Here is a 26,991-nt window from a genome sequence, read left to right on the forward strand (position 1 = left end):
CTTGAAAAGAAAAAGCCTTTCAAAAAAGTTTTAGCAGAAAACAGGATGAACCTTCAAGAAACATTATACAGTGTATGGGACTACACACATTTTTGTTCAAAGTAAGATGCAACTATGGGATGTCATTTGTTAATTCTGCAACCCATTCCATGCTCAGCAAAACAGGAATAAAGTGCATTAAAGTTTGTTCTTCCAAAGACCTTGAAAACCAGTGTTTTATTTGGTAATGTCTCACTAGTTACTAATCAAAAAGAATTTGGAGAGAAGGCAGCTCAGTTAGTTTGATAAGCTGTAATATGATTTGATTTTGTACTTTAAATATTTGCATTTTGTGAAATTGAATTCTTACAGTCAAGTACAGGTCATTCAAAGGTCATAGCTATGCAGTTATATCATCATATTTTCAACTTGCTCACTTTAAAGCCAATGACTTAACATCAGCAAAATCAAGTGCATCAATGGCACTTCTTAGTGTTTGTCTAAAGAACTTCTTGACTAATCATTCTGACTACACAGTTCTGCAATTGTTTGAATTAATTCAGGCATTCTAAATTGAAGTTACAAGGTAAAAGGTTCCCTTTCTAAGCTGCATAGATCTGTGTTCCCCACTCTGACTCAAAATAGTGCACTGCTAGATGCTTGCTGGAAACTTCAATGACTTTTTTCCCCCATAATTCAAACTAAAGCTATATGATTCACAGAAACATAAACTATTTTAGAAGCATTTCCAAATACCTGCTTGGCTATGCAGACGGGGGACAGATCATGACAGTCATTAATATCAATAAAGTGACTCAGCTGAAATAGCACAGGCAGATAAATTAGGTTGTGGTTGTATAGAGCAGAAAATGCCATGGCATTGTAACTACAAGTAATCAAATCTTTCAACGATTCATAAAGAGCAGCAATATTTGGACGAAAATTACTCCTGGTCTCAGTGAAATAGCAGTAGTGAAGGTGGTAGTTGTGACAGGAAAACCTTAGAAACTTTCTGAGAAATCTGTTCACATCTAATCCCAGAGGTGCAGTGGCAGAACACCCCAGCATCACTATTTCAGCATGCATAAGCAACGATTATTCTCAGATCCCTCCTAATGAACAGCGGTAATTGGAAAATGACCTCTGAGAACAGGATTCTTGGAGGCTTGCTTTAATTTACAACGTTTTAGAGAGCTGTGAATTCACAAATGCCTTAGTGTAGTATAGTTTTATTAAGAGAATGTACCGGGGGCAGATGACTTAGCATAACATATACATAATGTGCTGCAAAACCTAATTGCATTGGTAATGAACAATTTCATAAGCTTTAAAAAAACGGTCTTCAAATTTTTTTAGCGAAATAATAAGGATTAAATTAAAACTGATTTCTACGTTTCAGGAGGGAGATGATGAGTGCATTTAAAGTTCCATTTGAGGAATAAAGCATCTCAGCAGATTTCCACGAGTGGAAGGAGAAGGGTGAGAGATGTCAAGTATCTTTCTATAAGCAATCCACTTCATTTACCATGCATCTTCACAACATGAGCAGCTCCCAAATCACCCACCCAGAAAACATGGTTGAAAAGTAGACCAACTGCCTCTGATAAGAGCTATTGTTTTTATTTCCTGAATGGCTTTTGGGACAGACCATTTTAGAGCGGTGAAATCTCACAGGAAACATTAGGCTGCAGTTAATTCTGTAACATACAGCAGGTACCACACAGATTCTTGGGATAAAAGGTATTGTTTTTGTACTGGTCAAAACATCCTGGGGGAAAAAAAAAAAAGTTACATTTCAGCAGCACTGAAACTACCAAGCTTAATTTAGAATTTATCTGACATTGCCATCAGACTAAAATGTCTGTGGGAAAGTGGATCTGAATTGTCTGGGTAAAATAATGGAAATAAGTACATAATAAAAACAAACTCACCATTTATAACCTAGAAAGAATCCCTTCCCAACAATTTTGCCTACACAAAACTTTCTGCCCCAAAATGTCCAACTGGTTGTGATAGTAGAAACGTTAAAAGCTCCAATGTGGATAAGGATCTAATAAGTATTATCTACAATCAATACTATGTTGTTGCTCTTAAATGTCATCTCTGTCTTGTGACAAATTGGCTGGTCTTGCTGAAAAAAAATGTGTTATGTGCAGCAGCAGCAGAGACAGACACACTTCAAGTACATACTCTTCCTTGTGTATTAATTTGTCAACTTGAAATGAAAGAAGACCACACATTTCAACATAATTTCCCAATCCTAAATCTGTCTGAGATTTTCCAAGCAATTTAATGGACTGATTTACACAGTTATTCAAGAATCCAATGGCTGATGTCGTTTAAAAATAGAAAATTAGACCAGGGGCCTTATATCTGCCTTTAAGATTCTCCAAGGGGATTTTCAAAATTACACATTTAGAGAGCTCAGTCAGACAGATTACTTTCATGGACATATCTTCCTTACTGCCCATGTACCTCTTAAAGAAAATGCAATTTAAGGTACTTTTGAATAATTAAGGAAACTAATTTGAATAATTAGGCAAACATTTATAAACTATTTTCTTTTCATTATTTTATAATGCTTTACAGAATCTAAAAGCATAGTGACAGTGCAGAAAAACAGGAAATAGTAGCCTTTTGTTACTAAACTACTATACTCAACTTTTCCATCTGCTTTACTTCTCTAAAATTCTCCCCTTCTAATGATTCCCCAGGTCTTTTCCTCTATTTTACTTTCCCCCCTGCCCCTGCCATTTCCAAAACTTTTTCCTATTGTCTTGTCTTGCATTCAGTGACCATTGTGCTTGTAACTCTCCCGTGGTGTCCTCATGTCCCTGTGACTGGAATGGTCTGACTTTCTTCCAAGCTAGTTAGCCAGTGTCTGTATGCTTTGATTTCCTTCTTAACCACTCAAGTCTGTGGCGAGTCTGAAACTTTTCCAGTTCAACTGCTGCCAGCTCTGACAGAAACCATAACTTGCTAGCTTGAATTTTTTATTTTTTTTTCTTTTAAAGCACAAAGAGATACAACTAATTTTGAGGCCTGTATCTAGTGGAGTGCCTCAAGGGTCAGTTCTGGGACCAATACTGTTCAATATATTCATCAATGACTTGGATGAGGGAATTGAGTGCACTATCAGCAAGTTTGCTGATGACACCAAGCTGGGAGGAGTGGCTGACACGCCAGAGGGTTGTGCTGCCATCCAGCGAGATCTGGACAGGCTAGAGAGTTGGGCGGGGAAAAATGTAATGAAATATAACAAGGGGAAATGTAGAGTCTTGCATCTGGGCAGGAACAACCCCAGGTTCCAGTACAGGTTGGGGAATGACCTATTAGAGAGCAGTGTAGGGGAAAGGGACCTGGGGGTCCTGGTGGACAGCAGGATGACCATGAGCCAGCACTGTGCCCTTGTGGCCAAGAAGGCCAATGGCATCCTGGGGTGTATTAGAAGGGGGGTGGTTAGCAGGTCGAGAGAGGTTCTCCTTCCCCTCTACTCTGCCCTGGTGAGACCTCATCTGGAATATTGTGTCCAGTTCTGGGCCCCTCAGTTCAAGAAGGATAGGGAACTGCTGGAGAGAGTCCAGCGCAGGGCCACAAAGATGATTAAGGGAGTGGAGCATCTCCCTTATGAGGAAAGGCTGAGGGAGCCGGGGCTCTTTAGCTTGGAGAAGAGGAGACTGAGGGGTGACCTCATTAATGTTTATAAATATATAAAGGGTGGGTGTCACGAGGATGGAGCCAGGCTCTTCTCGGTGACAACCAACAGTAAGACAAGGGGTAATGGGTTCAAGCTGGAACACAAGAGGTTCCACTTACATTTGAGAAGAAACTTCTTCTCAGTGAGGGTGCCCGAGCACTGGAACAGGCTGACCAGGGAGGTTGTGGATTCTCCTTCTCTGGAGACATTCAAAACCCGCCTGGACGCCTTCCTGTGTAACCTCATCTAGGTGCTCCTGCTCTGGCAGGGGGATTGGACTAGATGATCTTTTGAGGTCCCTTCCAATCCCTAACATTCTGTGATTCTGTGAATTTTCATCTGGTTAGCCTTCAGTTGATGTTTTTGCCACCTCCATTGCAACTCAGATACTTATGGTCAGTCATTTAAAAGAAAATCAGAAAGACCATGACTAAAGCACTTAATGCACAAATCAGAGCATTGAAAACAGGGCACAGAATCCCTTGAGGATTCAGGATCTAAACAGCCTTCTAGACATTATAGGCTAGAAAATCCACAAGAGGCACCTCTAGTCATCAAAAGCAAGACTTAACAACAAAAAAGCACGGACAGACAAAACATGAAGTAGCTCAGCAATTCAGCTGTTTACAGGCCTTAGTCAACACTTAAATTGAAGTTTTCTTCATGTTTCCACAGCTACATATGGCCACAATGTTATCTTTGCAATGGCTGACTTGAAAAAGTTTTTTAACAAAGATCTTAAAAAGACCCAACCTCTTGGACCATGGGAGTTTTGCACCAGCTGCACATGAGCTGTTTAACTGCCCCAACAAGCCAATGTGCCAACAAACACCAATATTTCATTCAGTAAGCACCACGCAACTTCCCTGCAGAAATGCTTTCACTAATCAGGTTGGTGACATCATACTATATTTCTTTGCTTTTAGAAACATGACTTAAAATGGCTGGCTCATTGTTAAGATGAGGAGATCTGACTGCTGTCTACAAACATCTGAATGGTTGGGGTTGGAAGGGACCTCTGAAGATCATCTAGTCCAACCCACCTGCTAAAGCAGGTCCACCCAGAGCTGATCGCACAGGAACGTGTCCAGGCGGGTTTTGAATGCTCCCAGAGAAGGAGACTCCACAGCCTCTCTGGGCAGCCTGTTCCAGTGCTCTGGCACCCTCAAAGTAAAGAAGTTTCTCCTCAGGTTTAGATGGAACCTCCTGTGCTCAAGTCTGTGCCCATTGCCCCTCATCATATCGTTAGGCACCACTGAAAGGAGTCTGGTCCCATTCTTTTGACACTCACATTGATGAGATCCCCTCTCAGCCTTCTCTTCTCCAGGCTGAACAGACCCAGCTCTCAGTCTCTCTTCATAAGGAAGGTACTCCAGACTCCTAATCATCTTTGTAGCCCGCTGCCAGACTCCCTCCAGTAATTCCTTGTCCTTCTTAACAGGGGAGCCCAGAACTGGATGCAGTGCTCCAGATGCGGCCTCACCAGGGCAGAGCAGAGGGGGAGGATCACCTCCCTTGACCTGCTGGTCACACTCTTCTTAATGCACCCCAGGATACCGTCAGCTGTCTCGGCCACAAGGGCACATTGCTGACTCATGGTCAATCTGTTGTCGACCGGAACTCCCAAGTCCTTCTCTGCTGAGCTGCTTTCCAGCAGGTCAACCCCTAACCTGTACTCATCAGGTTCTTCTCTGCCCAGTCCTCCGGCCTGTTCAGGTCTCACTGGATGGCAGCACAGCCTTCTGGTGTTTCAGCCCTTCCTCTCGGTTTGGTATCACCAGCAAACTTGCTGAGGGTGCACTCAGTCTCTTCATTCAGGTCACTGATGAAGAGGTTGAACAGGACTGGACCTAACACTGACCCCTGGAGAATGCCACTAACTACAGGCCTCCAACCAGACTCTGCACCGTTATTTACAACCCTCTGAGCTCTGCCATCCAGCCAGTTCATGATCCATCTCACCATGCATTCATCCAGCCTGCACTTCCTGAGCTTGCCTATGAGGTTGTGAGAGATGGTGTCAAAAGCCTTGCTGAAGTCAAGGTAGACAACATCCACTGCTTTTCCTTCATCTACCCAGCCAGTCATACCATCTTAGAAGGCTACCAGGTTGATCAAACATGATTTCCCTTTGGTGAACCCATGCTGACTACTCCTGATAACCTTCTTTTCCTCCACATGCTTGCAGATGACGTCCAAGATGAGCTGTTCCATCACCTTTCCAGGGATGGAGGTGAGGCTGACTGGCCTGTAATTTCCTGGGTGTTCTTCTTGCCCTTTTTGAAGACTGGAGTGACGTTTGTTTCTTCCAGTCCTCAGGCAGCTCTCCTGTCCTCCAGGACCTTTCAAAGATGATGGAGAGTGGCTTAGCAATAACATCTGCCAACTCTCTCAGCACTCATGGGTGCATCCCATCAGGGCCCATGGATCTGCGGATGTCCAGTTTGCCTAAACGATGTCTAACAGGATCCTACTCATACAAGGGAAAGTCTTCCTTTCTCCAGACTTTCTCTCCTACCTCCAGGGTCTGGGATTCCTGTAAAGACAGAAGCGAAGAAGGCATTCAGTAACTCTGCCTTCTCTGTATCCTCTGTCACCAGGGCACCCACCTCACTCAGCAGTGGACCTACATTTTCCTTAATCTTCCTTTTGCCACTGATATACTTGAAGAAGCCAAATCTTACTCTTTCTTATTTTGCAGAAGTGATCAGAAACTGGACCAACCTATGCAGCTGAATATCCTAAAAGCAAAATGTCATTGTAACAAAAACGAACACTCAGGAAATCTGAAATATAGCTAGAGAAACAAAACCAGTGAGCACTGAAAAAATCTCAATCCTAGTATTTTCATAATTGTCAGACAGAGCAAGTCTTATTCTCTCACAAAGATGCATTTCTCTTACACAGCAAACACACAGATCTACTTTGGCTGGTTGTGTTTCAGCACTGTTTTCATACAATGTACCAGTGAGCACTGTAGCCTAATCACTATTTCACAGCAAGAATATCCTTATTTTTGTAGAATCTGAAATTCAGTTGGCAGGTTCGAGGGCATTTTTTCCAACCACAAACAGTTTTGGAACTTTTTTTGAACAATGTTATGTTCAAACAAAAGTTTTCAGCTACAAATCCTAAGAAAAAATGCTGCTTAAAATGTGCTGCTTTTACCTGTGTTAAGTGTATACTCATACGCTTATCTCATCCAGCCATTCTGCTCCTCCTAATAGACAGGATTTTTGATACTTAAGATAGTTTAGATACAGGTTGCATTTAAATTAACAGTATTTAGAGAAAAAAGGCCAAGAAAATTAACTCTAATCCACAGCTATCATGTTCAGAAGAGACTGTGAAAGGAGCATGAAGATATCATAGTAAAACACAATCCTCCAGACTGTCCCTTTTGCCATCATAGAAACATAGCATCTAAAAAAATACCTCACAACAAGTACATTTCACACCTACTTCCATTTTTCAAAATATTTTTGTAGCATCTCACAAACTTTCTGTTCTTTTTAGCTGACTGCTATTTTATTAAGAGGTATGGCTTCACTGCCGTATTTGACTTTAACACTACAAATTATGCCTCCTCACTGTATTTTGACTCAAAGAAGCAACAGTTGTAAAGCACATAAACTGCTAGAATGAACTGGTAATATAGGAATAGGGCCTAGTTTGATGATTAAAATTCCCATTATATTCTCTGCAGTAAATTCAGCAGCTGCCTAAATCACAAAGAATGTGTATGTTAGACATCAGCTGGTTATAAAGCATCTGCCCTAGCTTGGCTATCAGTGCAGGTGCAAGGCCTGTACACCTAGTACATGAGGTGAACGTTTATACAGGAAGGGAACCTATACAAATAAGGATAGGAACTAAACACCACTTAGGGTAAGTTCTATATTGCTTTGGTGCCTTTACATACACATATTTCTAAATTTGGAGTACATGACCTGTTTCCATAAAAAATTGGTAGATTAGGATTTGAATACGTCCAAGAAACACTTCTCAGATCAGCTGCTGATATAGCAAGACTCCTTTGCAAACTTACTATTTGCCTACAAACTACAGATACAAGCCAATAAGCACAACATTAGCTTAGGTTCTGTTCAAGCAAAATAGGCCTAGCAGAGACATCACTACTAACCCTTTAGTCAGAATTCACAGGCTATTTAAATGTTTATGGTGTGCTTAGTGAACAGATGTCACTATAGTATTGTGAATTACAGAATTGTAAGTTAATTCATTAAACAGAGCTGAACTATACAGCTGAACTTTCCTAAATATGTTGATACTTACATAAATATTTTAAGCTGTAATAACATTTTCCCTCTATTACTTAAAACTGTCATTGATACTATTCCCCATTTAAGAGGTAAATTAAAATCAAAATTCCAAAAGTTACTATATTTTACTTTACTGAAGAATTGTTCTGAAAACAAAAGGGTATCTGACTAATTATATTAAGTAACTGATGTACAGTTTTGGAAAGAGAAAATAATAATAATAGTAATAATAATAGTAATAATAATAACAACAACAACATTTTTTTTAAAAGCTAACTTGCAGGAAAAAAACCCCACAAACCTCTACACCAGTAGTAAAGGGAGCTCTTTAACAAATGATCTAAACCAAACTGTTGGAACACAGGAATGTGAATGACTAAACAACCCTTCAGTAAACATTCCTCATCTGCAGTTTTCAGCCTAACACTACATTAAAATGTGGAGACTTCATCTACCTTCTGCAAAATGATTAAACTTCAGAAGCACAGCAACATTGTATGATATACACGATTCACAAACATGCTCGCTGAAAACAAAAACCACTAGACATTTATCTCTTAAAAACAAAAAAAGACACCAAGTCTGGCACCAGTCTGCAATGCAAGAAAGACCATGTGATACTTAGACACTTGTGTATTAGTTTAAAAATAAGCTAGATAAGCATGTGATGAGTGACAATTTTGTACTTGACCTTTGCTTAAATAGCTCCTTTTCACAAAGTCCACATACATCAACAAAATTTCTAAAAAACAAACCAAACCAAACCAAACAAAAAAGAACCCTAAACCCCTACTTCTCATCCGATGTCTTCAAAATAAACTCTAAAAGCAAATTTTTACATTGTTACTTCAGGAAAAATAAAAACCATATGTTTTGCAGGAGGAACTCAGAAACAGAAATTTTAAAAAAAAAGAAAGCATTGAAGTCTTCTTGTAAATCAAGCTGATGAAATTCAACATGCTAAGTTACTGAGACAGAAGCTTGGGGTGTATATTTCCAGTGAGTATATTTCCCTCTGCCTAACAGGCAAGGAATTTGGAAATAGAGTTCCTCTTTCCTGCAGCTGAACAGGCCTCCAGGATTGCAGACGAAATGCTTTTAAGTCAGGAAATGGGGATGCGTCCTGCATGGATGGGGAGCCTTTAGTTTAGGGCATTACTTTTCTAAGCGTCAAACCACAACACTTACCTCTGGAGTGACGGTCTCCACCAGTATTAAAACAACTGCACTAACATTCATTGTGCTTGTCTCTAAATCCTTGTGGGTTTTTCTGTTGCTGTTTATATTTAAATATCAGAGAATCACAGAGTAGCTGAGGTGGGGAGAAGCCTCTGGAGATCATCTAGTGCAAACCCCCACTGCTCAAAGCAGGGGCAACTAGAGCAGGTTGCTCAGTACCATGTCGAGACAGTTTTTTGAGTATCACCAAGGATGGAGACTCCACACCCTCTGTGGGGAATCTGTTCCACTGTTCAATCACCTCTGCTGTAAAAAAAGTTTCTTCTTGTGTTTAAATAAAATTTCTTGTATTTCAGTTTCTGCCCATTACCTCTTGTCCCTGGGCACCGCTGAGAAGAGCCTCTCTATGTTCTCTTCACTTCCCCCACACACCAGGTATTTATACACATTGGGAAGCTGCCCCCAAACCTGCTCTTCTCCAGGCTGAACAGTCCCAGCTCTCAGCCTCCCCTCGTATGTCAGATGCTCCAAGCCATTAATCACCCTCATGGCCCTTCACTGGAGGCCCTTCACCCTCATGCCCCAGTCTCTCTGTGCCTCTCTCATACTGGAGATCCCAGCACTGGACCCAGCACTCCAGCTGTCTCGCCAGGGCTGAGCAGAGGGGCAGGATCACCTCCCTCCACCGCTGGAGACTCTGCTGGGTGCAGCCGAGGACGCTGCCGGGCACCTTTGCCGCAAGGGCACATCACTGGCTCGTGTTCACCAGGTACTTTCATTTGTGAAAACAAGCCTCAAAAATGCATTCTGCACATTTTAAACAGAACGTAACGAGATGCGTGCAACACTGTTTCACATTTTAGGCTTATTTCACCATAAGTTTTGTGCTTTACCTAAACACATATGATCATGTCAGTGGGTAATATCAGGTTCAGGGGCAACGCTGTTAACCATATTCCTAGTAGCACAAAGAATTCCTTCAGGCATTTGCCTCCTCTTCATTCAGTGTATTCAAGATGCAGAGCAAAGCCTTAACATCCCCAACTGTTCCTGATATACAGACTGAATATCTCCATAAAAAGGGGCAATCAACAGTAATTCTGGAGAGAGTAACAAATCATTGTAACTAACCATGACCAAAAGAGGTTAAAAATGAAAAAAAAAAAAGAAAAAAATTTACTTCCTACCACCAACTCCTCCAAGAGTAACCGTTCTTTTTCTTGAAATCAAACCCAAATATAGCAATGGCAGAGAAAAATTCTCTCTACCTCAAAAAAGTCAGACAACTAAACTCAATTTGTAAGGATTAATCGTGCTTTAAGCAACACTGACACAATCCCATCAACAGGGCAGCCTGGTTTCTCGACTCCTTGGCAATGATACACAAACAGGAAAGCACCAGCTTTCAGACGTGCACTTGTGTCTGTAAGAAAGGAAACGAAAAGGAATCACACACACACACAGAGCTCCGCTCTTCATCACATCAGCACACGCTGCCAGGGAGATTTCATCTGGATTCACATTCTTGCTGTACAAGACAACAAGATGAGTCCCTGAAGGTGGAAATAAAGCCAAAGGAAAAAGAATAAACGGAGGTCTAAGGACCTGCCTCCTTGACATAATGATATACATGAGCTAATACTACACTGCTGACTATCATGTTTAGGCTTGATCCATATAGACTTTCCATTTTTGTAGAGATGTTTAATGGAATGACAAGAGCTCCATCGGACTTATGATAGACAGGTACAGTACTGAGATACTAAAGGCAGCTTTTACTTTCAGGAGTTTTATAGACTATCGACCCGCTTCATAGAGATACAGAGAAATACCAGATCTTACTTTTCTCAACACATCACTCGGCGCTCATTTGACTGAAGCTTTCTGCACATCTTACGCTATCACTATGCACCAGAGCAGAAGGGAATACAGAACATTTGTACCAGCCTCACTCCACACTCCTCAACAGGGCTTAACGGGTACGAGCACACTGACAAAAATTATATAAGTATTCATATTTTTTGTTATAGTCTGAACATGAATCCAAAGACCTTATTTCACCACTTTTTAATGCTTTCTCTAAATTGAGTCTGAACTAAAGAAAAACAAGGATAACTTGAATAAGGGAACTGATGGGCGAGCTCAGTAAAGAGAGAGGGAACATGTGAAAGATCTTCTCTGGTCAGTGAATGAGTCTCATTCACTTAATCCCAAATATAACTATGCATCAGTCAGGGTGGAACTGTCTCCAGGCACTTCTCAAGTCTTCACTTCTCTATTTGCATTCTTCTACTGGAAAAGAAAACATCTTTAGATAAAAACCCAAACCAGACATGGTTCTCCATGCCATCACTTAATTGGTGTCCAGCTGACAGAGGAAGGAATTATCTTCTGTTTGTCATTTCTTTTTTTTTTTTTTTTCCATCTTCCCATTTAGTGAATTAGTACTGCATGGTGCTCTGCAGCATAGGAATGCAGCAACACCTCAGCATTTTTTGGAATCTACTGAGTACCTTCAATTCCTACAGCAGCAGCATGCAGAGAAATATGCTGATCCTGAAGGGACAAGAAACTCAGGAGTTCAATGTCATTTGTACTAGCAGATACATCATAAAACATACATTTGATTTATTGGATAAGAATGGTCTTGGTGAAATGGAAAAGCTAAAACAACTAGTCAAAAGAAAATGTAAAGGAAATATTTCAACAGCTTTTTATTAAGCCACTATGCTGGAGAAAAAGTTGTGTGGCCACAAAAATTTAGAATTTTACTGCCTAAATTCCACAACTGGGGGTAGAGGACCCTTCGAGTGCCTCTTTTAAATTTATTTATTCTTTGTATAAACACTAACTCTTCTAACATGTATCTTGCAGTAAAAGCAAAAGGAGGAGCAGCACAGAAACCTGCTCTAAGCATTTTACATTTTTTTAGACTATTTGAAGTACAAATAAAGCTATTACTCAATTCAGTGTAACTTGTTTTTACAATCAGGAATCTCTTTTTTTTTTTTCAATTATATCACATTTTAAGAGTGCCAGTTAATAATAATGCAGAAAAATAAGCAAATTGTGGGACATTTCAATAACATCAACACAAAACTTTTCAATTTTCAATGAGAAAAATTTCAACTCATCCCAGAAATCCAAATTTCAAAATGTATTTGCTATACAAACAGATAAAGGAAGATATATTGCAATTATAACAGAGATCATGTAAATTATCTTAAAAATAAGGACCTTGCAAGCTAACAGGTAAAAAAACTCAGCTTATTTGAACTTCGGTATAAATACCAGAATTAAAGAGTGTTAAGTTTCAAGTTTTTTCTTCCCCACATAAAGAAGCCCCAAAAACAAAGGTAATATCACATACAAAACACTTGGAACATGTTACATTGGATTTTGTAACACCTATATTTTCTGCCAAGCACAATCTTAATACTCAACTCTCTGTTATTATTTGTTTGGGTTTTTTTTAAAGTAGCTTTACTACAGTGATTTTGCTCTTATGTCACATATTGATGGATCACAGCTAAAATGCCCTTTTCCTCCCTGTTTTTCAAATCTTATGAATTCACACAAGTCAATGAGAATATCGTAAAAACATGTCTTCGTGTGCTTTGATAGATAATGCAAAATATAATTTTTTAAAGCCCACCCACCTTACTCAGGGAAAACTATTTTTCCGTTAAAATTACCTCTAGGTCAAATCTAAGAACAAATTGAAGTACAAGATGTTTCCCAATTCTGATTCTTCTTTTTACACATCCCTTAAACACATTTCCCTGTTAGGTCTCCAAAAAAAATTCCACCTTAACCTAAAAGGACACAAGAGACAAGCCAGTCAGAGCCTTTGACGTGTTGTTTACATTTTTAGTCACATTTAAGAAGTCATACCAACACAAGCAAAAGAGCTTGTTATTATTATTAGGCAACTAAAAGTTATCCAATTCTGCTGATGAGCAGTAAAGATATGGGCACTTAGCTTTAAGCACTTACGTTGTATAAGACTTGAAAATAGGCCATTAAAACTTCCAGAATTATGAGTATGTAAAAGCACAGACATTTCTCAAACTAACATTCATCAAGACAGTATTTTTTCAAAACAATGGCTTCTCTTGTACTCGTCTTGTTTTTCTAGTTTTGGGTTTTTTATGTGAAAAGCTGGGACTACAGACAACACAATATCAATTATAAGTATGACATACGAGGTTATTTCTCAGTAGTTACTGTAATCTGAGAAATGAATAAAACGTTTCTCAGGATTCTGTCCAGATTTCCCTTAGGAAATACATATGTGGGCGTTAAGAGAAGGGACGCAAATGAATGCTCTTCTCAACAAGGAGGAATTTATCTCCAACCTCAGAAAGCACATTGATGTCAGAACTACGGCTATATGAAATTGCAAACAACTTCAAAATGATCTCTTCTCGTTCAAGCAGACTACAACATGTAGCTTGTTCTGTGATCCAAAACCACTTCTGCAAGTGAGTATCTGCCCACAAAAGGCAGGCAGGAAACTGTCTTACAATGTTGTGTGCTAACCTGTAATAGGTTCCACTATTTTAAAGCTGTCTCATTTTCTGAGTCAATCTTCAAAATAATCAGGAATGTAGCATTGAAAGGAATCACCTGAAACTGCAGGAAACTACATATCATAGTTACACAAGATGAAATCAAGCTTGTTTCCCCCACACAACCTTTTCCCCACAGTTTAACTTGAAAACAGGGGATGGCATTGAATTCTGGTGATCTTCCTCTTGGGTTCACAAAGTCACAGAACTGTGCAGTGTGGGAAGCCACCTAGTGACGAAGGAGCACAAATATGCCTGAAGCTGCCCAAAGTTTTAATAAGATGACGCAGCTGGAGCATGTGATTGCTGCTATTTTTCTCACCAACTTGCAAGTTTTGTGGTGCACTGGAGTTCAGAGAATTGCACAGTGATTTCTGGCAACTTTCATGAGTCTTCCTGAATCTTGTACATGAACTGTGAAATAGCAAGTTTTCTGAAGACGAGATGTACAAGAACAAAAGAAAATGTACCAAAATGTATAAGGAGAAGATCTGATAGAAATTTTAAATTCATGATGGCACTATATGCAGAAATAGCTTAAATTTGTGAGGCTGGGAGAAAATAACCTAAGGGAGGCAAATGTGCAAAAATGGAAACAACCAAAACAAACTATTTTCTTCTAACTCAATGCAGCAGTCATTGAGCAGACTCAAAAGAGGAAGCTTTCATAAATCAGAAAAAAGAATTTATGTGTACTTAAACAGCATTTCTCATGTCTCAAAAACTGAGAGCTCAAGAAATAGCATGAACACAAAACATTGCACAGCAAGAATTAAAGGCCAGTAATGCTTGGTGGGTACAATGTTTTGTAATGATTTTTACTTATGGCAAAGAACTTTACCAACCTGCACCCCCTGACTCCACTGAAAAACCTCACTGCATGTGAACAGCATATGATTGAACTACATAAAGAGCCAAGTGGATGATGCAGATTAGACACCAATTTACTTGGACATGACGGCAAACTGCACCACTGAAGAAACAGGCATAAAATCCATTGTCATAAGAACAGGGAAATGAAAAATATGTGTTGCAGTACAATTGGCAGTATTAGCAGATACTATGGAATTGCCGTTGCATGTTATTTTGAACAGTAGAATAATGCCAAAAAAGAATGATTTACTGCAATAATTCTTAGGTGTCATATGTCAGTAAACTTAGTGAAGGACTGGCTGAATATTTCTTGGAATAAGTCACAACATATGCTGTTCATTAGAAACATGCTTGTCCTAGATTCATTCAAGCAGCATTTAACAGCAGCAATGAAAAATACAATCTGAGAAATGAATACTAGTCTTCAAGTCATACCACAAATGATGTCACAACTGCAGGTATCTGATGTGCCAATAAAAAAGTCCTTTAAAGACCCTTTGAACTTTTCAAATATTTTTTCTCTCAAAATGACTCTTGGCAGAGGATCATCCTCTAATCCCTATAGGGAAAGTAAAGAAGCCCAGTTCAGGATTACTTTGTCATCAAATTAAGACTGCATGACATCAGAGAAATTCAATGTTTTAGCTAAAGGGTTTCACAAGTTCCGTACTTTAAATCCCATGGATAGAGCTGAAGTTCAAAGAGGTGAGCTCAAGCAGTGAAGACTCTAAAAATGAGAAAGCAGCAGTAAAGAGTAAGAGTGGCAGAAATCATGAAAATGTGTGCAAAGTTGAAAGACAACAGTCATAAAGCAGAAGACAAAAAATAACCTTCTTTCAGACAAATACTTAGTGAAAAGTTTATACCCTAATTACATACTGAATACAGGTAGGTAATAAACTTTTTGTGTATAAACATCTGTCTTTTTGTGAGGGATCATCTGGAATTCAAGGTTATCTTCCTTTCAGATTAGCACAGTAGCAAACATTTACTCTAGAAGAACCTGCGAAACATCTATATGCAAAAAATCCATCTTGTATAATACAGATCAGCACAAATGGCAGAACTGCCACATGTAACAGTAAGAGAAGTTGAAGACATCAACGGCTTCCACCTTCTCAGCAGCAGAAGGGAATTCATTATACTGAACTCCAGAGAGCCCAACAAAGTTGACCAGGCCTAATATGACTGAGGAAAGAAAAGGACCATAGGGGCCTCCACCAATATAACCAAAGGGGTAACTCCTCCTGCCTTCAGCTGCTGATTTCAATGAGCAATTCCCATTAATGGACACCAGAGGCTGTTTTTTTAGCACTGAAGGAAGTACAAGTCTATCCTGCAAAATCAGCTGTAGCAAGCTCTGATGTTTGGGGGAAGACAGAAATCAAGCTATTCAGGAGGGAAGAAACAGGTATTTCCTGGCCCCACCTCAACTATTATTTTTTCTACTTTCTTAAAATTATGTTTCTACATAAGCTGCTCAAGGAATCTAACTAGTAAGATGCAATACTTCTCACTTATTCTGCATGAGGAAGCATAGGGGAAGAGGCACATTCTCAGCAAATGGGGACACAGAACAAGACAGACACACAGACAACAGAAATGACTACAAGCATAACAGTTGGGAGATTAGAATGTGAGACATATTGATATATCATCTCTTTATGATAAACAATTTTTTCCATGTTCTCAGTGGAATTGTTCCCAGGTAACACCTAGAGATTTTGCAGCAGACCGTTATAAATAATTTTATATTCCATTCTTCAAATGTGAATTTTCATAATTGCAAGAAATTAGCAATAACTGAAAAAAGCAATCTTTCAGAGTGTCATCAATATTCTATTTAAATATCTAATTAGGAAAGAATGACCTTGGATGTGAGTTACAGTAAGTTCCAGTGGAAAGAGACCTTAGGCAAAAAAGTAGACTGTTAAAACTCTGTTGTAAACAACTGTTTTTTCCTTTTCCCTCTGTCACAGCAGTGTGGTTTCTGCAAGCTTTGGAATACTAACTTTTCAGATTTCATGATTAAACTGCCTTCCATATAGACAGACACAACTGTGCCATCTATCATTTTCCCTATGTAAATTATTTTGTGAAGTGTGCCAAAGCAGAAGAGGTTGATACCTGGTACGAGCATGGTTGAAATACGTGCTTAGTACATAGTATAGCTAGAATTTAAATACATGTATGTGCAAATATTGATTACAATATAAACAGAAGAGGCTAATGCAGAGATTTCCTTTCAAAAACGCATATATCATCTTTCCAGACTTTCTACTTTCTCTGAGGGTAGCTGACATGATAGGCTCTGCCATGTCATAGATGTTTGAGCTAAGTATTTATGAAAAGTATCCATTTAAATATTATAAGCTACCGTAGGGCCAAAAGAATTGTATCATTTCATGTTCCCCGAGGAGATTACTCTAAGCTAGGAGTGTCAAACTCATTTTCACCAGGGGGGCACATCAGCCCTGTGGTTGCCTTCAAAGGGCCGAATGTAATTTTTGGACTGTAAAAATGTAATGACTTCTACATTTATATAGTCCTAAAATTACATTTGGTCCCTTGAAGGCAACCACGAGGCTGACGTGGCCCCCGGTGAAAATGAGTTTGATGCCCCTGCTCTAAGCATTTAGCTTGAATTCAAGTAAAAATAAATATATGGTAATATAATCTGTAATGATATAACAACTATATTATTACAATCGGAAGAAATACTATTTTGCCTCTCCAAGCATAATATTGAATGCAAATCAAAACATACATTCATCTTGTATTCTAAAATAAATATCTTCTTTAAATTGCAGTATCACATGAGTAAAACATTAAAAACATTAAAAAGTTAAACATTAAAATACAGAAAATGTGTTATTCATGAATAAACTAAATCAAGTAAACTGGAAAACATGGAATTAATCCTTGTAAGTATTCAGTCAATGATCTTTACAAAATATGAACAGATTTGTATTTCAGACTCACTATTCATTCAAGATGGGGACAGCAATATTTTAGGAGAAGATGGAAATGTTGAAAATATTGTGGCATAGTTGGATATAAGTATATGAGCAGTTGCCAAAAAAAAAGTCTATCACTGTCAAACAGTAGGTAACCCAATTTTTCACATACTGGAAAGATTTCCATTTTCCATCTCTCTCTACATTTTTATTTTTATAACATTGTACTCCAGAAGAGATTTGAGTTCACACCAGTTAACACAGAAAGCCAAAGAAATAGTGGTTGTTGTTTTGAAGTGATGAGGTTATTGCTGAAATATCCCACTCATTTCAGCACAGGAGGGCAACGGCTTCATACGCTCTCAGACTTAAGCCACAACACCCTTTCCTAAGCAAAGATATTTTGATATGGTTTCAAGATGGTGCCTCCAGAAAACTCATCCCAGTTATAAAGGAGTCAGATTATGCGAATGCACAAAGTATTTTCAAAGGTGGACTCACAGGTGTAGATGATGTTTGTTGAATACCGCAAAAAAGGTGGAAATCTTGGTCAGTCAGTTCAATTAGCCAAAAATCTGGACAGGCAACACAGGCCACTGCAGTAGCTCAGGGATTTAAGAGTCACAATTAAGGCTTCTTTTTATGGCTTTACCAAATAGTAATTTGCTACTGTAATTAGAAGAAATCTGGTGCATCCTAGTTGATCTCTGTGCTACCTTGCTAAATACCCATTTAAAATCAGCCTTCACACAGGCTAGACCATGGTAAGCAAGCAGTTAACCAGCACGGTGTGCTGCTTTAAAATCCACGTCCACCTTGTTTATCAGCACGTTTCCCTGGGAGCTTCACAGTCCCAAGTAATAGTGTGGATCTGTGGTACACGGGTCTCATACGAAAGTGGAAATAGTATTGTAACGAGGGGAAGAACAGACCTGACTTCTGGAAGAGAGACGCTCTGAAATGGTATGCCGGGGCAGAATATTGTGGGATCAGCACTACAAGCCCAAGTCATTGTAGCGCAGCCACTCAGCATCTGGGTGATACAGGTGGACAAGAGCCAACCAGGTAGAAAAACTCTTATGGAAATAACATGAAGTAAAAAAACCAAAACAAAACAAACCCACAAAAACACGACGACAATAATTTAAGCAAGGCCAGGCACTTACTCTAGCTTCCAATGCTGCAAAAAGAGTTACGTACCCTGAGCCCTAATCCTCAAAATAAAACAAACCAAAAAACCAAATCAAACCAAATGAATCCTACTCACCCTGAGAAAAAACAACAACAAAAAAAACCCCAATGAAACAATCAAAACCACAAAAAAAAAAAAAAAAAAAAGAGAGAAAAAAAAAAGACGACAGAAAAAATAAGATGGACCCTAAATTGCATCAGATCAGTCTCTCAACTCTATGTTCAACAGAGTTCAGTCCTATGTCATGTGCCCCCAGGTTCCAGAGTCTACACCTGAGCCTGGTCAACACTGACCTTTCTGCAGCACTGTCAGTTCAATAACCAGATGTGTGTTTCACAGATAAGAACTGCAGCATCCTCAAGCGCTCTCAAGGATCTCAGTATCTCTCCCTGGAGCATCCGATGCTGGCAAAGGAATAAACACTGTTCTAACGGGACTCTACACATCTGCCAGTGTACTGGCATCAAAAAATTCCAAACCAATAACTATTCCTCCATCAGAAGAGGCAAATAAAGCCACATGCTTCTCTTCCTGATCTTTCTGTTCATAAACATCTCATTTCTCAGATGATGCCACTGCCTCCCAACCTACTGCGATGCGAGGGAAGCCACTGATATTTCTTGTTCATGAGACACCTCAACCTGCCGCAGCAAAGAGATGAAATATGATCTGTTTTTATTACTGAGAAGGACCTGAAATATCTGCTGATTCAATGAAGACTATCTATAGCAAAATTAGGCCATGCATACCAAAGACTTTCTAGATCTCTTACCAGCATTATTTTGCATTTTTTTGTAACCTAACACCTCACAGGTACTTAGGTATTAACCACCAAAAGGAAGCAAGGAGCAAACCATCTAGTGCTGATAAGTTTTAGAATCTGACAAAAGTTAACTCAATCAAATATTTCAGACATCCAGATTGAAAAAAAACACAAAAACCACAAACCAAAACAAAACAGAAAAACCCCACCAACTTATAGAGTTGAATGTATTTAAGTTTCTGTCCTCTTTTTTTTTTTTTGGCACAATTTAAAAACAAAAACAGCATTACCTACACTTTCATGGACATATGACTCCAGGGTATTTTATATACTCAACCCTAAACAAATGCTGAAATGCAATATACAGAAAGACTACTATGAGACCTCATATAAAATTAAAATGCAACTCTTGAAGAAAATCCAATCCTCATGCTCCTGAATTAATTATAAAACTATTATTAAAAAGCTGCTTCAAACATAAAATTATGAAAGAATAATATTTTAGCCTTTCACAATTCATAACCAGGGAAACATTCCTGCCTGGGAACATCTTGATTAACAATGTAACTCTACAGTTTATTTTTTTATGATGAATTTTTGGTTACTTGATTCGTAAAACAAACCAAGTACTATACGTGGAACTACCTTTTTAAAAATTCTTTTGCTAGATTCAAATCCATCAGCAGCTTAGAAACATTCCTAAAAAACACCACTACAGAACTTCAGAATATAGCCTGAAAACCCCTACAAAATGAGCAAGAAGCATCAAGGACTTCTAAATAAAGTCCTAAGCACTACTATTTATGTTCACTCTCAACAGAAAGCTACCAAGGACTGTCTTATTAGAAGAAAGTCTGCATTTCTTCAACACTAAGAGTACTAAGTTTGAAGTAAAAAATGCCTTCATTAGTATTTAAGAGTCAAAAGTAGATCTGAAAATCTTTTTGAGATAAAGTACCATACTGATCTTCTGCAAGATGCTCCAGTACTACAGAAGTAATCTATCAGACTTGGTTGGATGTGTCATTTTAATTTACTTTTCATTTTAATATCACTTTTAAAAGCCCTTCTCCCAAAAGAAAACATACACAGATATGCAGATTGAGAAATTGCCAGCACTTCCACTGAATTACACAGTCCTCTTGGTACAGCTCCCTCAGAACCGTCAGAACCTCAGATGCTCAGTTTGCTGGGCTGAATCTCAAACATCTGCCTGTCTTCTGAGTAGCTTAAAAGTGGGATCTAGAAAAGTAACGAGAATGAGACTATATGGGATTCATACAGTGTCTTCAGATGAAGGAGAACAACAGGAAAACTTGGACAGAGATTTTCCGCTTTGGGTATGTTCATACTGCAAATCTAACAGGATTTGCACCAGATTTCAGCTCTCAAGACAGTCTAATGCATGCATGCACACTGCTATGTTCCTTTTGGATATGAATCCCCTGTATAACGTGTGTTTAGATTTCTTCTTTAGACAGCCACAGCAGCAGTACAATAACTTGTGTGCTCCAGAACGAAAAAGACAGGCAGAAACTTCAGAAAGAGTACAGAAAGCACTTCAGTGAACCTACGTGCAAACCCAACCAACAGTGTGTTCTAGTGTGGGCAGATATTCAGCTCGTACTGTGCTCCTCTCATGCTTCCCAAGGCATCCAGGCAGAGCACAAACAAAATTGTCTTCAAAATGCATGTGAGTGGTGGCAACTTGGACATAAGGGAGCTCTGGCGATAGCACAACCACAGACATGTCAGTAATACTTGAAACTACAAAGCAGAGAGTTCAGGATACAGAATTACGTAATTAAAAGGTGGATGACCATGAGCCAGCACTGTGCCCTTGTGGCCAAGAAGGCCAATGGCATCCTGGGGTGTATTAGAAGGGGGGTGGTTAGTAGGTCGAGAGAGGTTCTCCTTCCCCTCTACTCTGCCCTGGTGAGACCTCATCTGGAATATTGTGTCCAGTTCTGGGCCCCTCAGTTCAAGAAGGGCAGGGAACTGCTGAAGAGAGTCCAGCACAGAGCCACCAAGGTGATTAAGGGAGTGGAGCATCTCCCTTATGAGGAAAGGCTGAGGGAGCTGGGGCTCTTTAGCTTGGAGAAGAGGAGACTGAGGGGTGACCTCATCAATGGTTATAAATATATAAAGGGTGAGTGTCACGAGGATGGAGCCAGGCTCTTCTCGTGACAACCAACGATAGCACAAGGGGCAACGGGTACAAACTGGAACACAAGAGTTTCTACTTAAATTTGAGGAGAAACTTCTTCTCAGTGAGGGTGATGGAGCGCTGCCAGGGAGGTTGTGGAGTCTCCTTCTCTGGAGACATTCAAAACCCGCCTGGACGCCTTCCTGTGTAACCTCACCTAGGTTTTCCTGCCCTGGCAGGGGGATTGGACTAGATGATTTTTTGAGGTCCCTTCCAATTCCCTAACATTCTGTGATTCTGTGAAGACCAAGTCTTGATCCCATTAAAGAGAGCTAGGTGGCTACATAGGTTATGAGACTGGCACTAACGAATATTAGACCGCCAGGGGAAAAGGTTTTTCCCTAGACCCAAATGAAGCTATAACGCAGAATGGATTTGAGAACATTTCTCTTACTTCAAACTAACAGACGGAATAATCACATCAGGAGATTAGTGAACAACTTTATGCCTTTTTTCCAAACAGCATTTAACATGCTGTTCTGCTACTATTACCTCGCTTGTCCCACTAAGATGACTTGTACAATACATGCCTAGGACATAAATAAAAGTGACAGAGTTAACCAAATGCCCTTAATTCAAAGCAGAAAAATATTTTGGAGGACAGGGACAGATCTCTGTTTCTAGGTTCAGATCTACTAATATTACTGCAGAACTTACTATAATAGATACTGAGACAACGATCCAAGTTCTGCTGGAATCACTGCTTTTTATTAAATGTCTATAGAAAAAAAAAATTAATAATTGATTTGAAAAATGTTTTCTAAGTGATAACAGAGAAAGAAAACAACATAGGCAGAAATGGTCACTTATTCCTTAGGGGAAAATTAGAGGTCAATCTACAGCTTGTGTGGGATATTGGGATGGTAAGGATTCCTTATGTATTTGGCATATGGAAAAAGTAAGATTCACTAACGTATCTTTGTGTGTCAGAGACATCTGCAAAGTCTCTTGTGCCCCTGCTCTGGTATTCATCATGGCCTCTGTGAACATACTCGGAACCTCTGAAACATGTTGCTCCTGGCACAGAAGGTTTTCTCTAGAGTCACAGTCTGTTGACAGAAAACACTAACTGCTATGGTAAATTAAACAGATAAAATAGCTTTAATTTCTAAGAGAAAACAGCAAACCTCACGGCAACCAAAATTAACAGTAGAAAGAAATTGTCCATTACTTCTGAAAAAAAGCCAAACATTGAACACGATCCAGCTCCCTCTAAGGGCACAGCAACAACTTTTTGGGGACAAACTTGCCACCACGTGAAAACTCTGAGCTGGCTCAAACAGCCAGAAGCAGCACTTATCTTCACAGATATATTCCACACCCAATGGGGTTTTGTTTTGGTTTGTTTCAAATTATTACTGCATACTGTAGTGAAGACACACACTGTTTGTCCCTGGGTAGGGCAGACTTGATTCATGCCAAGGAACAGCTGAGGAGGCTCATGTACAGCAGCAGTCTGGGGATAACAAATGCAGAGGGATGTATGCATACGTAGGCATGCACTTGTGCATGGGCAAGTAGGGAAAAAATTCACAGTTATACAAGGACCGAACTCTTCAGGACAGGAAGTTTTTTCTTCTCCATATCTGAGAGAAGAGGGAATCAATCACAAGAAGCCCTGAGTCAAAATTATTGAAGAGAATGTGACACTGTCTTGTGTTAAGAAACAAATCTTATTCTACAGTGTTGCATTTCAACTGCACCTACATTCTCAGACATGGCTGTATGAGAATGAGAGATATCTTAACAACCAGCGTGTTTGAAGACTCCTGAAAATAAACTGGTCATACTGATAGTTCCAGCTGGCAAGTGTTCATGTACATGAAGGTATTTGTGCCACTGGGGAGGGAAAGGGGTTAGCATGAGCCACCAAAGACTCCAGCGCTTTGGGGCTCAGGAATACACACGCTCAAACAAGCCTTTTTTCTTCCCCCACTGAATCATAGAAGAGGCCAAGAGTTCATTAAGAGCCCATACGTAAATGGTAATATCCACCACCTGTCACAGCTCTGTGGGCACCAGCAGGCCCTAACCGACCTGACCAGCCTCAGCTGCTGTCTCCACCAGCCTCCTCTGGGCCACCAGCCCCAGCTAAGCTCAAGGCTGTGTCCCCAGTCCTGGCTTGAGCTTAAATACCATGCCTGCCTCACACCCTGTGCTCCTCTCCAGGGTGGGCCTCAAAGTGGCATTATATGTGGCCTTCTCCCCAGGCCTGTCTCCAGCTCATTTCCTTTTGATCCCGAATTGAGCCCCTGGGTAGACCCAGGCCCTGGTTGACTATCTGCCATGTCTAGGACTGCTGATGGGTCTCTCCTACCAGCCCCCAGCTTCGCCCACGGTGCTCAGGCCCCGTGGCACCGGGTGTCCCGCTGGTGCGGGCGCAGCCTCTGCTGGTGGCACCCTCGGGTCCCCTCTTGTCCTCCCTCACAGAGCAGCCCTGCTCGTGCTGCTCCCAGACACTACTGCTCAACAGCATCAGAAAAATGTATTTCCAAAGAGGAAATCATTATTTTTAGCAAAATATTTTTTAATATTTTGAGACCTTCTAGTCTGATCCAAATGCATCTGTCAATAAAGAGCACTGTAGTAAAAACTAATCTTCAAAGTTCTCTCCAGTCTTCACAAAAAAAACCCCACCACACCCCGCTCAGATCAAATGTGGTGTTAGTATAAAAACTGCCATTAGTCAGACTACTAAGGCAAAGTTGATAAAATGAACACGGTCAAGTCACAGTAACACGTACTGTACCTTGTTCTTCAATGATTATATTTTTAAATTTTCAGAAAGTGTTGAGCACTGATGCCTTTGTAGAGCTAAGTTTTAATTTTCAAAGCTGGAGCGGTACTTAAAAACGTCACCTGCAACACACGGGTGGAGAGGTTGGGGAGGGGAAAGGGGAAGAGAAGGACAGGAAAACACAATAACATGCATTTCAAGAGAGACAGGATTCCTTGAGCATGAGATCTGACATAGATTGGGACACTAGTTAATTTAGATCTTATACAACTGACTTTTTTGTTCAAGGTTTTAAGAATACTTCAGTCTTATCAAGTCATATTTGACTTTATTCTCCATGAAATAGATAAATTTTTGTGGTTTCTAGTATTTTTTAGATTATCCTATGGTATAAAATACATATTTATACAGTCCTCAAATTACATTTAGCCCTTTGAAGGCAACCGCCAGGCTGATGTGGCCCCCAGTGAAAATGAGTTTGACACCCCTGCTCTAGGGAGATGTTAATTGTCTGCAATTTGATCAACTTGAGAATTTTTTTTTTTAAATCCAGAAAGAAAATACATGTGTTCGAAATATAAAAAAAAATAATTCAAAGAGTTGTTAATTTCATCAGCTACCTCATGCCAAGTGCATATACCCTACAGTACCCTGCTTGTATTAACCTCTATAACCTGGCATTAGTAATAGCAATACATTTTACCATCTTAAATGCTCTGCTACAAATCAAACGACACGTAAACAAGACCATGGCTCAATTAGTTTACAACCTTGTCAACATTTACAACTAGAAAGATATTATAATATTAGATTGTGATATTAACAGAGAAGAAAAATTTATACCATCTGAAACTTAGACACAACAAAATGTAAAAGAATGCCTTGCTTATTTTACGTCACAAAAAGGATTTTCATCATGTGGGCACAAACAAGATATTGACAGGAAAGACAACAAGCGAAAAAATTTAGATTGCTTAAAGTAACTGCATCAGAAGAGCTCATATCCAGACTTCAAAAACAAACCATGCATGAAACTGCAGTTTAAAAAGGTAGTATAATTTAGCAATATGACAGAATATCACCCATTTGTTTACCATAAGTCAGGGAAAAAAGAGTAACCACTCCAAGCCTTGAACTGGTATTCTGACCTAAACAGTCCACTAGGTTTTACAGGAAATTATGAAGGCAAGATTAAAGACAAGGAAGAGAGAAAGAGGATAGTAGTAAAACTCTTTTATGATATGTTTATGAAAGTGCTAGACTAAACTCAAAACAAAGAGAGCTAAGATCCACCACATTTTTTTTTTTCTCTAGGCAGTAAGTTCACACCTACCTGGGATGCCTAGAGCAATACATTTTATATTTTACCATGTGGGAAATTACTACCTAAGGTGGAGAAGATGGAAAAATCAGAAGAGGACTTGTGGGGGGGCTCTTTTGTTTTGTTTGGGGTTTTTTTTAGGAAAGTGACTAAATGGGAGATGACCAAGTAGAGCTGAGAAAAGGAAAGTATCAAGGAAAGGAAGATTAAAATAGAATTCCTCAAAGTAGAAACACAGAACAGAAAAATGCTTGTAGTCTTATGGAGAAACGGGCATCCAGAGTTGCTTCGTAGGCAGAGGGCAGCTTATTTAAACAAAGAAAAGCACAAAATATAAGTATGGTAACTCTTCGCAAACATATTAGAGGGGCAAGAACCAAATAACTATTATCTAATTTAGCCATTATCACATCCGGGCTGGTAATCAGGTGTTTACAGATCTTAACGACTTACTAACAATGTTCTGGAGCTGCCTTCTTAGAAATCGAAATAGCACGGGAAAAAAAACTACAAAATCTCTAAATGTTTTTTTCTGGTCCAATTTTCATAGGACTTTTTCATTTCAGAACGTGTTAAATGAACTTAAAAGAGGACTGCATGACTGTTTGCATCCCTGGAGCAGCAGAAGTCTTGTACCCAAATAAACAGAGATTTATCTTCCAGAAAGAACGACACTGAATTTTTTTACTTATCTAAAATTGGTCATCCTGCCTCCTTCTGTGTCACTTAGGAGTAATATACCAGGCCTGCAAAAAGATGTAAATTGAATACCTCGGCACTACTGAACATTTTATAACTTCAGGAGATTCTTACCCGGTATTGATGGAAATTATTTCTATGAGCGGATTCTTCCTAATCTTTGGCAAATCCAGTCGTGCTCCCCCCAAACGTTTTCCGTTATCCTTTTTCTGACCGAGCAGTCTCACAGAATGACCTTCAAATGAAGCACAAAAAAGCAGTCAATACCAAGCACAAGACCCATCACATTTGTTTTGATTTGCTCTTCCTCATAAGCAGTGTTTATACTTCAAAGATTTAAAATGAGAATGAGATGTAATAATTTATTTTCCCCAGCTGCAGCACTTTAAAAGAGACACTGACAGGTAAAATAAATCATGTTAAAATGAACAAATAATTTAATCCAATTATCTTTTCACACTTGCATTTTCTGGTTTATTCAATTAAAATGATCTAAGCACTTTCATTTTCAGATTCTCAAGCAAATATCAACAT

The 26,991-nt window shown here is 39.4% G+C and overlaps 1 protein-coding gene across 1 annotated transcript in view; it reads right to left on the reverse strand.

The window, feature by feature from the left end:
- The window catches only part of CDKAL1 (CDK5 regulatory subunit associated protein 1 like 1), a 417,324-nt gene that overhangs the window by 236,368 nt on the left and 153,965 nt on the right, over nucleotides 1–26,991 (reverse strand). The window contains exon 8 of the mRNA XM_065628520.1: nucleotides 26,572–26,692. Within this exon, the coding sequence (XP_065484592.1) occupies nucleotides 26,572–26,692 (121 nt within the window). The remainder of the gene's footprint in view (nucleotides 1–26,571; nucleotides 26,693–26,991) is intronic.

The sequence above is a fragment of the Caloenas nicobarica genome, chromosome 2 (genome assembly GCF_036013445.1).
Source record: "Caloenas nicobarica isolate bCalNic1 chromosome 2, bCalNic1.hap1, whole genome shotgun sequence".
Classification (NCBI taxonomy): Eukaryota; Metazoa; Chordata; class Aves; order Columbiformes; family Columbidae; genus Caloenas; species Caloenas nicobarica.